The 12,677-nt window shown below is 47.2% G+C and overlaps 2 protein-coding genes across 2 annotated transcripts in view; both read right to left on the bottom strand.

The window, feature by feature from the left end:
* The window catches only part of MTF1 (metal regulatory transcription factor 1), a 38,090-nt gene extending 33,157 nt beyond the window's left edge, over nt 1–4,933 (bottom strand). Inside the window, exons 1-2 of the mRNA XM_082833304.1 lie at nt 4,857–4,933; nt 2,619–3,077 (exon numbers count right to left, since the gene is read on the bottom strand). Coding sequence (XP_082689430.1) covers nt 2,619–3,026 — 408 coding nt within the window. The 5' untranslated portion in view covers nt 3,027–3,077; nt 4,857–4,933. The remainder of the gene's footprint in view (nt 1–2,618; nt 3,078–4,856) is intronic.
* A 935-nt stretch (nt 4,934–5,868) lies between these two features.
* Nucleotides 5,869–12,677, bottom strand: part of INPP5B (inositol polyphosphate-5-phosphatase B) — a gene marked incomplete at its 5' end in the record, with an annotated part of 47,673 nt that continues 40,864 nt past the window's right edge. The window contains 5 exon segments of the mRNA XM_082833294.1: nt 5,869–7,138; nt 7,387–7,498; nt 8,721–8,848; nt 9,223–9,307; nt 11,079–11,192. Of these exon segments, the coding sequence (XP_082689420.1) occupies nt 7,023–7,138; nt 7,387–7,498; nt 8,721–8,848; nt 9,223–9,307; nt 11,079–11,192 (555 nt within the window). The 3' untranslated portion in view covers nt 5,869–7,022.

Raw genomic sequence — 12,677 nt, 5'->3', positions numbered from 1 at the left:
TCCTAAGCAGGCAATCAAGCTGCCACGGCTACCAGAGCAACCTTTCCAGAATACCACTCCAACCACGACACTTCTTGGCTCAGACACCTTCAGTGCATTTCCAGGATACAGCCGAGATCCCTCTGCATGCTATCACTGCCTTCCATGTCTGAATCTCTGCTGTACTTCCATCCTTCTCTGCTACAACTCCCTATGTTCTAGACTAAGGGTAGTCAGGGTAGCCCACTGCCTGTTTCGTAAGTAAAATTTTATTGGAATACAGCTAACTGACATTTGGGGCCAGACAATTATTTATGTGTTGTAGGGAGCGGTCCCGTGCACTGTAGATGTTTACAGACCTTTGGGCTCTACCCACTAGATTCCAGTAGCACTTCCCCAGTGCGACAACCGACAAACGTCTTCAGATATTGCCAAATGTGTCTCCTAGGGGACAAAACTACCCCCAGCTAAGAAACACCATTCTAGAGATTTCCAAGTGCCAGCTAACAGTAGGATGTTGTTGCTAATAAAATACAGACCATATCACAATTGTAGTACAGCGTCCAGATGAAGAGATAAAGAGTCGCACAGTATTCAGTACCAGTTGACTCACACTTGTGAGACTGTGCTCAATTACAAATTTTAAGGACTTTGGAAAACCGGAACTTGTGCAATCAAAGGTGACGAGGCTGATGAGAAACTAGAGGAAAATGTTGTAAGAGGAACATTTAAGTAAATGGAGATGTCGAGCCTGCACAGGAAAAGATGTAGAGAAACCCATGATCTTCAATTACCTGAGGGGTTGTCGGGTCGGAAGAAGATTTAGCTTGCTGCTCAGAAAGGAAGCACGGGGGGCTTCCCTGGTGGCACGGTTGTTAAGAATCTGCCTGCTAATGCAGGGGACACGGGTTCGAGCCCTGGTCCGGGAAGATCCCACATGCCATGGAGCAACTAAGCCCGCACGCCACAACTGCTGAGCCTGCGCTCTGGAGCCTGTGAGGCACAACTGCTGAGCCTGCGTGCCACAACTACTGAAGCCCACGCACCTAGAGCCCGTGCTCTGCAAAAAGAGAAGCCACTGCAATGAGAAGCCCACGCGCCACAACGAAGAATAACCCCCGCTCACCACAACTAGAGAAAGCCTGTGCACAACAACGAAGACCCAACACAGTCAAAAATAAAATAAATAAATTTTTAAAAAAAAGAAGAAAGGAAGCACTGGGACCAGCGGGCAGCAGCTGCAGGAAGGCAGATTTTGGCTCCATACGAGCAAAAGCTTTCTAACAATCAGATCTGGCCAACAAACTTTGTATTAGGCTGAACTGTGAAACACTGTGCTCTCGTCATTCTGTAAGTGTTCAAGCAGAGACCAGAGGAATTGGTGTCAGAGATGCTGCAGAGAGATCCCTACATGAGGTGGGAGGTAAGACAAGATGGTCTCACTAGGGTTCCTTCCAGCTCTGAGGTTCTAAGGCTAGCAAAGGAAAACCAAATGCCACGAAAAAAAAGATTCTCCAGTTTCAAGACCTGAATTACAGCAAAAGAGAAAAATATCCTGCTAAACAATTTACCCAATGGCTGTTTGGTAACATCTTACATTTAGTCCCTGGCATTGCAACTACCAGGGATCGTTTCTTTTCCTAGTTGACCTGCAATTAGTTCCCGGATAATGTATATCACTACCTTTAAACCACATCTTTTACTCTGCTAATTATCACCCCTAGTACAATTTGTACAATGCTTTACAGTTTTCGAAGCATTGTAATATGTGTTACCTTCCGCACATTAGCTAAATATGAGACGAAAACATCTTTTAGATAACCTGCTCTCATTTACTGCCTCCTGATCGAGCTTCTTACAAAAGAAAGCTAGCCTTGGGCTTCCCTGGTGGCGCAGTGGTTAAGAATCTGCCTGCCAATGCAGGGGACACGTTCGAGCCCTGGTCCGGGAAGATCCCACATGCCACGGAGCAACTAAGCCCGTGAGCCACAACTACTGAGCCTGCGCTCTAGAGCCCGCAAACCACAACTACTGAGCCCACGTGCCACAACTACTGAAGCCTGTGTGCCTAGAGCCCGTGCTCCACAACAAGAGAAGCCACCGCAATGAGAAGCCCGTGCACCACAACGAAGAGTAGCCCCCGCTCGCCACAACTAGAGAAAGCAGGCGCGCAGCCCACACGCAGCAACAAAGGCCCAACTCAGCCAAAAATAAAAATAAATTAATCAATTAAAAAAAAAAGAAAGCTAGCCTTTATTATCCATTAAACTTTCACTAATAAAGTAGAGTCCAGCAAATATTTATCTCTCCAAAACAAGTCATTTTTACACAACTCAGAGATAAGCCAAATCCAGTTATTTCCACATCAGAGACACGGATTTACCTCAGTGAAATGTCTATTTTATTTATGATCTGGGGAAGATATTTGCAATTTAGTTTTCCCAGATTTCAATGCAGCCATACACACCAAAAGTTCCAGAAAGCAGTCACAACAAAAAACATGAAGCATATACAGCAAGGAAAGCCATTGTAGGTCCTAATTCCAGGGGCTCCTATACTCCCTGGCTGAAACTGCTGATAAGAGTTGTGTAAGGACTTCCCCAAAGCCAAACTGGGCCCTCACCCACTGCTTTACTTACTTCTTTACGTTTCGTTTCTGGACATTCCGACTGCAGTGTGAGGGTTGCACCTTCGATATTTCTTGGCATGGGCGTGGAACCAGGGTTTATTGTTAAATGAATCTGATCTGGTGAGATAATGTGTTGCACATAACCCTGGGACATTGCTTCATGATCTATTAGATGAAAACCCTCTTCACCCCCTACTAGAAAAGGCAAGTGTTCTCCACACTGTCCATCGTCATCGTCATCTTCCAAAGTGCCAGGATCCTGCTCGATAAGAACAGTTGTCCTATCATAAACAGTTCCAGATGAGGAAGGCACCAGTCCGTTCTTATCCACAAACCTGAGCATCTTGTCATCGGGGGTCAGCTCATCTTCCTCTACCTCAAAGTAGCTGATGCTGTCGTCTGGACTGTGTTCCCCCATGGTTCAGTTGTGCTCAGCCCAATTGTGAGAAATGGAAAGGTAGTGACCTGTCTGCAACAGAACAAAGCCAGAGTCAGAGCCATACCATAAGACCCAGGGACCTCCTCAGCAATCACAGGGCTCTTTTATCCTCTTCTTTCAAGAGCAGGACAAAGTAAATGAAAAACATCTTCCTTGGGACTTTTTTTTTTTAAGTTTAAAACCATCAAGTCATTTTGAAGGAAAAACAATATCTTTTTAAATAAATTGAAGTAATGGGAATTCCCTGGTGGTCCAGTGGTTAGGACTCCACGCTTTCACTGTTGAGGGCCCAGGTTCAATCCCTGGTCAGGGAACTAAGATGCCGAAAGCCGCTTAGCGCAGCCAAAAAGATTTTTAATAAAAATGAAAATAAAAAATGGAAGTAATAAGCAGCAGCTTATAAGACCTTCCAAATGTGCCTTACTGCCACACACTGTGAAGGCTGGTCAAAACACTTAAGGGGAAATAGGGGCAAACTGTTTCAAAGCTGAGTTGCTATAAATCTTAAAGCAAGGGAACTCCACCTAAATATCCCCCAACTCAGACCGTGAGGCAGTAAGTCTATGCTGGAAGGAGTAGGGCTTTGGAGGCAGGGTCACCTACCCACAAATCCCGGCTTTACTACATACTACTTGGGTAGCTTTCTGTGCCTCACTTTTCTCATACGTAAGGTGGAACTGGTAATTCCTGTTCTCAGGAAATTGTTATGCAGAGTAAAAGACATAATGTGTGTTAAAGCACAATGTCTGACAACAGTAGAGAAATCAAGTGTGAATCTGTTCCCTCCTTCCGAGAACAGATGTTTCAGCTTCTGGGTAGTGGGGCTAATCTCTTATCAGGTATATGTAACGAAGATCACTTTATCTATTTATCTCTTAAAACAATCTGGTGTCCACTAGAAGCTATGCTTTATAGTGTGCTCTCTGCAATGAGGAAATGATGAGTCTTATTTTTGTTTCTACTGCCTCTAGCACAGTACACTGACACGAGGAGTTCAGGATATGTCAGTTAAATGAATGAAAGGCCTGCGGATATACTCTCTTGGAAAGATAAACTCTCTTGGGAAAAATACCAAATTTGAAGTTTTCCTGTTCTGGAATAGTGATTCTTCTTCTACCTGTAAACACACAGGTTCTACAAACGCGGGTTTGGCACACATAACAGAGAATTTAAAAATAATCACTTTTAGTTTTCAGTCTGGCTTTGCACTTTATCTTTCTCTTCTGCTCCGGATTAGAAAGTGAACCCTTACTCGGTAGGGCGGTTAGACAGAGTGGTAGTTACCAGAGACAGGCCAAGGGATCTGAGCCGGGAGGAACCGGCCCGACCCCTTGCTCTGGCTTACGCAACCCGGTAGATGCACATTTCGCTGCATCTGAGAGGAGAGATAAGAGCACCGGGGGCCCCATTGGGCTGCCCCAGCACCACAGGCGGCAACGCGGAGACCAACTGTCCGGAACAAACAAGACCAGGAGGTTTGAGGGTGGCAAACGAGAAATACAAACAGAGCACCCTTGAGAGGAGGCTGGGAAAAGGAACCTGTCTGGGACAGTCCCCAGTCCAGGGCTACACGGAAAAACCCGAAGTCAGGCTGGGGGGCTCCAAGCCGGGCGAAGAGGGGCAGGGTCCGGATCTCCATGGAAACAGGGGAGGGGGGCTGGATACCCATCCCCATGGAAACGGAGGAGGGGTGGGGTCCCTATGGTGACCGGTCTAGGGTCCCTACTGGAAAATGCTTCAGGAGGGAGCCTAAGTCCCGCGCCCCCCGGGAAGTCCCCAGCCCAGGCCGCGTCTGGTATCGCCTTTTACCTCCGCGGCTCCCGGCAACGGCGGCGGCGGCAGCAGCTTCTCCCCTCCCCAGCGGCACCATGATTGCCCCCACCTTCCCCGAACGTCACTTCCGCTTCCGCTTTCCGGAGGAAGGAGGAGATAGTGGCTCCGCCTCTCCCTGACGCTTCTGGTTGGTTTAGTCGGTGTGGGGGCTGAGCTCGAGCCTCCAATTGGCGAGCGGAAGGGGGGGCGGGGTGGGCACCACGGAGACCTCGCGGGGCCACGAGTTCGTCCCGCACTGGGCAGCGCCCGCCAAGTCCTCCACCTGGGGGGGGCGGGGGTTGCCTGCAGGGAGTCGGGGCTCGGCTCAAGAGGCACCAGATGCAAGGAAGAGTGATCAGACCCCCGGCCACTAATCCAAATTAGCCCCAGCCCGGCTTGCGCTCCCCTCACCTTAGCAGCCACAACCGCAGCGGGAAGGACCCCAGTTAGCCGCCGAATTCGTACCCGGACCGCAAGGGGGAAGCCTGGAAGGCTGTGACATTCCGGGTTTCTCCTTGTGGCCCCAGCTTCCCCTTCTCACCTAACAAAGTTAATATGGGCAGGAGGGTCCCAGAAAGGAAGACTGGACACAAAAGGCAGAAATGGGGAGTATTCCAAGCCTGGCCAGAGGACGCCACCACCTCTTCCCCCCTTCACAGCCTCGCTTAAAACGCCCAACTCCCTTCCTCCTCACACCCCTGCCCAGGCCGTCTCTCCCGGCTTTTTCCCCTGCACAGGACTGTCGGCTTCCATGGAACTCGTGCCCGGGCCAGGCAACGCCACCTACTGGCCATTCTTTCTTTAACCGTTCACATTGTCAGCGTACCGGCCGGTACCTAAATCACTTACACTGCCAAGGAGTAGTGGTGATCCAAGAAGCGATTTTGCATGTGCCTTTACTCTGCTCCTGACCTGTAAATATCTAGCTGTCAGAACCTCTTAGCAGCCGCTGCCATTTTCCCCATAAGCTACTTCTCTAGAATATTAAAAGTGGGACAACCCTCAGAAACTAGATCAGGGGTCAAGGGGTTGGGGCCATGCCTGTACTATCTCTTGCTTGAAAAAGGTAAATAGTGGCTGTTATCACCAGACTGCCAGGCAAATATCTCTCCGGCCCCTGACCAGCTGCCCCAGTGCTTTTTTATTTTATTTTATTTTATTTTATTTATTTATTTATTTGGCTGCGTCGGGCCTTAGCTGCGGCGCATGGGATCCTTGTTGTGACGAGCAGGCTCTTCGTTGCGGTGCGCGGGCTTCTCTCTAGTTGCGGCATGTGGGACTTTAGTTCCTCGACTAGGGATTGAACCCGCATTCCCTGCGTTGGAAGGCGGATTCTTAACCACTGGACCACCAGGGACCACCCTGCCCCAGTGCTTAAGCCACAAATGTCCAGCTGCTGAGAGCTGCCATTTCTTAAAAAATAAAAGCAACCAACCACTGTTAAAAATACATTTATCATTAAAATATATTACACATATAAGAGAGGGGATGCATTATATACAGTTTGGAGGATTTGTTGGCCCAGAAAATTCCACTTGTTTCACCAGAACACCAATTTCTTCAATATTTTCATTTTCAAGCCACTACATTGCCCTCGGAGGCTGAGTGGCCAGCTCCAGAGTTGTTGAGCCATATCTGAGTGGGAAGTGGGGTAGGGTTTGCAATATGTGTACATACATGTCCTCAGAGAACTGGAAGCATCTGGGGTGGCTGTGGGCTCTTTATCCAGCAGCTTCCATTTGCATTCTTGCCGTCCAACTCATCCATCCTTCAGGACTCCAAAGTTTGTTCAAATATCTGATCACGGGGAGCCCGGCCCAAGCTGCAGGGGAGGCACTATATGCCCTGGAGGCAGGTTGAGTGAGCACAAGAAGTACAGTCGTTTAAACATTAAAAAAAAAAAAAAGATCTATCTGTTAAATAACTAAATTTGAACGTTGAATGTCAGTTTTATTGTGGTGGATTTCCCCTCATGTCTTCACAACTCGCAGCAGCACCGAGTGTGACAGTCATGGTGGGGAGGGCAGTCTGGGCTCAGGAAACAGGCAGCTGCCACTCTGGCATCCCAGTGGGCTCACGTGCTCTTAGGGCAGCTTTGGAGTTGAAACAGGTGGGGCTGGTAATTGGCTGCCTCAGGCAGAATAGGAGAGGAGATGGACAGGCTCAGGGTGAGTTGCAGAGGAACTGGTGAATAAATTCTTGAGCCTTCTTCTTCTCTGCCACTTCAAGCTTTTGGTGACCAGCTGGGTTTCGAAGCAGTAAGCTACCAAATATGCTAGCTGTATGAAAAACCCAGAAAACATATGATTCAGCATAAGAAGTACTACTTATTCTTGTGTTCTTAGGAGTGGGGAGGGGTGCCCCAAAGCAGTATTTTCTGCTTTAAAATAACTATTTGAGAGTAAACTTTGCCCAGAGCTTGAGATTTTAGTTCTACTGCAGTGGACTTGGGACATTCCTCAACCACATTTCTCTTATTAATGAGTCAGTCTGCAGAGATGCTTTCCACACACACTTGGTGGCTTACCTAGAATATTACCATCCAAATGATTTTTTGCTGAATTTTTCAGCAGTTCTTGCAAAAACGCCATCAAGTAGATGAAGACATTTCTGTGGCATGCGGGAAGGGTAGCAATGACCTGAAAGAGGGAGAACTGGGATTTGTCTTTTTGTTCATTCAATCGTTTCCCAAGTGCCTGCTATACTCCAGGAACTGAGTACATGATCCGGGTACATGAGTAGTAAGACTGTACACTGAAAACCTTGATCACCTGCCACAGGTGCCAAAACAGAAGCATAGATCAAGCCTTACATGAATTTAGAGGTCAAACTTCTAACTGCACGTTCTCAAAAGACTTAAGAGAACCGAAAACATTTTAGTTGCGTCTTGAATATAAGAGAAGATTGCACTTGCAGAGGTAAGGACTAGGGCATTTAGGGCAAAAGAAAGTGTAGAAAAGGCGAGGTAAGGAAAACAGTGAGATAAGAAGAAAGAACACATCATGAGAAGTCAATTTTGGCAGGAGCACTACTGTTTGAACAGGCCCTGAGCTTGGAAGGGCTGATCAGGCTAGAATTCAATGAGTACTCTGGCTATCTGCATTTCAGAATCGGTTGGGAAGCCTGTACAAAATATATCCCAAAAGAGATTTTGAGGGACCTCCCTGGCAGTCCAGTGGTTAAGACTCCATGCTTCCACTGCAGGGGGCACGGGTTCAAACCCTGGTCAGGGAACTAAGATCTTGCATACCAAGTGGTGCAGCCAAAAAAAAAAAAAAAGAAGAGAGAGATTTTGATTTTTTGATTTAGTGGAGGTGGGGGGTAAGGCTCTGGATCGTGTATTGTTAGCATGTTTTTTAGATTATTCTTCTATGGCAGGTTACATATGTGAATGACTAGACTAGATCATAAAAAGTCCCGAACATTTGTTTAAGAAAATCCTTAATTGGCAATGGATAGCGTTTCTGACCAACAGCAACATGACAAGAGCTTTAGAACCCCAAATCTAATGGGAGTACGCAAAACAAATCAGCAGAGGGAAAGCATGAATGCAGGGTCCTGAACCAAGGAAAGTGGAACTAGTACGGAAGACAAGTGACAGAGCAAGGGGACTGAGCGTGTGGGAGGTGAGGAGAGGGGGAGTCAGAAATGACTCAGGTTTCTGGGTTGAGTCACTGGAATTAAGGTGATGCCATTAAAAGGAAAAGGGACATGAAGGGAAGAGCGGGTTTGGGACAGAAAGACTTGGAGTCGAGTTTCTAAGACACTGAATTTGGGGGATGGTGCCCACTTTGTTCCCTCAGGCGCAATGAGACCCGGGGCTGCAACATGAACGCGGTGATGCTCCACGCTTCCCCTCACCTGTTTACTTGCTGTGAGGTTGCCAGAACACTCCAAGCAGCTGTGGTAGATGCTGTAACAGATGACGGGCTCTGGCAGGCTCTCCAGGAAAAGCAGCAGGGCTTCGGCTATGGAGTGATTGCTAGCAGCTTTGGGCCCATCGTTAAGGAATAGGGGATGCTGCTGCCATGGTCATGGTTAGGAAAAGCCCCAGGAGCCAGCATGTGCCAGAGTGCTGCCTGCCCAGCCAGGCTCTCTGCTTGGAGCTAGGATGCCAGGCTGACATCTTGAAGGGGCCAAGCTGCCTGTCAGCTTCGCCGGGCCCTCCTGAATTCCTGCTATATATTGGTTGCTTAAAGCTGTAAAGTCTTCTCTATACAAACTTTAAGTAAGAAAAACATAACAGCTGAGGACACAATATCTGATTTTGAGCCTTAAAATATCATCCTTTCCTTTTGCTCACCTCTCTTTCTCATATTCACACACACATACACGCGTGCGCGCATGAATGTCTGAAGGATACAGAGGGTATCAATCATTCCAGTATCCAAACAGTCCCTGATATGCTCAAATTCCAACCTCAGGCCTGGCTGCTGAAACAGATCTTCCTGAAAAAGGGAAGAAAGTCACAAAATAATTCTATTTTCAGAAAAGCAGCAATGATTTCCTGACCTAGAAATATAATCACCAGCAGGGTACAAAAGGGGGCAGCATGGTGAGGCCTTTGAATCACCCCACTAGACAATGTGATGTAGGCTGATGTGGCTAATTCATCTTGCAGGCCTTCCCAGCCACGCTCCCACAATAGGTCTTCAGCACAATACATCTATTAGAAGAGAACTCCCTGGCGGTCCAGTGGTTAGGACGCCGTGTTTCCACTGCAGGGGGTGTGGGTTTGATCTCTGGTGATCCAACCGAAGGGAAAACTTTAAAGTAGCTACGTTTCCTGCAGTGTTACAGAGGTATTGACCAGAAAGAGAAAAAACTGAAGAAAATATATCATTTATAAGATGGAGAAAGTTAACAAGGCACCTCAGTGCTTTGAGAAAACGAGATTATGGCAATAAAGTATTTCTATGAGTCCTAGCATCCCTTATATTTGTTTTATAAAATAACTTAATGTCCTATAACCGTGAACAATAACAATATTATATGTATTGCTCAAAAGTTACACCTGAAAGGAGCTCTGTAGAGAAGGTAGACTAGCATAGTTCTTAAGAATGTGACTTTGGGCTTCCCCAGGTGGCATGCAGTGGTTAAGAATCCGCCTGCCAATGCAGGGGATACGGGTTAGAGCCCTGGTCCGGGAAGATCCCACACGCGGCGGAGCAACTAAGCCTGTGCACCACAACTACTGAGCCTGCGCTCTAGAGCCCACAAGCCACAACTACTGAAGCCTGCGCACCACAACTACTGAAGTCTATGCACCTAGAGCCCGTGCTTCACAACAAGAGAAGCCACCATCATGAGAAGCCCGCACACCGCAACACAGAGTAGCCCCCGCTCGCCGCAACTAGAGAAAGCCCAAGCTCAGCAACAAAGACCCAACGCAGCCAAAAATAAATAAATAAGTAAATAAATGAAAAAAAAAAAAAAAAAAAAAGAATGTGACTTCTATAGACTCTCTGGGTTCAAATCCCAATTCTGCCCATCTGTTAGCTTTGGGACCCTGATCAAGTTACTTAACATTTCTGGGAATCTGTTTCCTCATCTGAGTACTACTGTGAGAACTAAATGAGGTAGTGCTGTAAAACACTTAGAACAGTGTTTGGGACATTGTAATGCTCAATAAATCTGAGGGGAAAAGTGGAGAGAGAGTATCCTAAGAATGTATGTTGCTCCGAAGTGGCAGAGCTGTGGTAGATCAGAGTTTCTATTTATCTCCCTGGGACCCAGATAAGTGAGTCAGTGAAACTGACCAATCTGAGCTCAGAAAGCTCTAGAAATCAGGCTTCCTGAGTCATGGCCCCAGGAGTTCCACTGGTCCCCTGCCTGTCTGGCTTGTCAACAAGTTAGCCACCCCTCCCATTCCTAGAAGCTGGCAAGAGTTTCCACAAAGGAGAGCAGCCGGACATCCTGAGAAGGCTCCAGAGGGCTTTCCACCTGGGGGACCCCAGAGGACCAGGGAGGGAACATGCTGTGCTGGGAAGGCCCTGCTATGTGAGGCTGCCTCCCCTGGGAGGAATCAAGTGCTGTATGTAATAGCGGGGCCTCACAGGGGTGTGGAACGTGAACCTACTGACCTTTACTCCCCGGGGTAAGAACAGCTTTCCACAGGTTCTGCAGGGGAAAAGCTTTTTATGCCCGAAGTTCTCAGGGCTGATGGTTTTTCTTAGGGCAGCATGGCCTCTGCCAGGTGTGCCTGCTTCATCCACCTACCTGCTGGATGGCATTTCGGTACAGGTAATCAACCATCATCAAGAGCTCTTTGGGGATGTCCATGGGTCTTTCCAACTGGCTCCCATCATCTTCAGTCTGAAGTTGCATCAGAGTCTGAGAAGAAATAAAAAGCATGATCAGAAGGGCCACCAATAGGGCTTCTGCCAGGCTGGCTTCAGGAGAACGTAGGACATGGAGACAGCAAACCCATGGAAGAACTTGGAAGCGTTTTGATGTCCCTAAGCAAACATTCAGCAGGCAAAAATGAAATCAGGTGACATGATCAAGGTACAAAGGGTGACTTTTGAGAACTGGGAGTGGCTTACGGCAAGCAGTTTCAATCAGGTGAAATGTGCATCATCTTAGAAAAACATCCTGCCTATAGCACTTCACTGTCCGAACCAGAGAAATGGGGTGGTCTGGTGAAAAAAGAACACAGATGTGGGAATACAAAAACCCAAAAGCAAGGTCCAGGTCCAGGGTTAACTCACCAGGAACCCATGACAAATCACTCCCCTCACTGGGCCTCTGTTTTCATCTATATAATGGAGAGGACAGAGTTCAAGAGTCCCTGAATTTAAAAAAATGCAATGGAGGAAAAAGGAAAGCATACCTATTGCCAAAAATCTGCTCCAAACTAGCTCTCTTGTATTAGAATTGTCTCCAGAGGAGCCTTTTATTTATTTATTTTTAAAATTTTATTGGAGTATAGTTGATTTACAATGTTGTGTTAGTTTCTGGTGTAGAGCAAAGTAGTTCAGTTAGACATATACACATATCCATTCTTTTTTTTTTTGGCCACACCATGCAGCCTGTGGGATCTCAGTTCCCTCACCAGGGATCGAACCTGGGCCCTCAGCAGTGAAGTGCTGAGTCCTAACCACTGGACCACCCGGGAATTCCCAATATGTTCATTCTTTTTCAGATTCTTTTCTCGTATAGGTTACCACAGAATATTGAGCAGAGTTCCCTGTGTTATACAGTAGGTCCTTGTTGGTTATCTATCTTATAATATAGTAGGGCGTGTATGTTAATCCCAAGCTCCTGATTTATCCCTCCCTGCCACGTTTCCCCTTTGGTAACCATAAGTTTGTGTTCAATATCTGTAAGTCTGCATAGGAGCCTTTTAGATCTCAGAAAATTTAGTTTAGGATGATAAACCAAGTGATGATTAAAACAGAAAAAGGAATATCATGGGCCAGGGACATTCCACCATCTTAGTATCTATGGCTGAGTTTCTCTAATATGTTATTATGAAAGACCGAAAAACATGGCAATAACATTTTGCAGCTTTTTCCATCAAGAGGTAGAGTCTTTCCCCATCCGGAATCTGGGCTGACCTCACAACTTGTTCCAACAAATAAAACATGGCAGAAGTGGTACCATGCGAGTTTTGGAGCCTGGGCCACAAGGAGCCTTACACCTTCTGCTCTCAAACTCTTGCTACCACTTAGGGAAGCCCGGGCCAACGTACTGAATGACGAGAGCCCATGTTGAGGGAGAGGCCCAGTGAGCAGCCAACACCAAGAAAGTCAAGGAGGCCTCGTTGAACCCTCTGGCCATCACAGCTGCCGTCTGACTGCAACCACACAAATGAGC

Source organism: Leucopleurus acutus, assembly GCF_964270905.1.
Source record: "Leucopleurus acutus genome assembly, chromosome: 2".
NCBI classification, from domain to species: domain Eukaryota; kingdom Metazoa; phylum Chordata; class Mammalia; order Artiodactyla; family Delphinidae; genus Leucopleurus; species Leucopleurus acutus.
The sequence above is the reverse complement of the archived record's forward strand: the minus strand, read 5'-3'. Positions and strand labels throughout refer to the sequence as shown.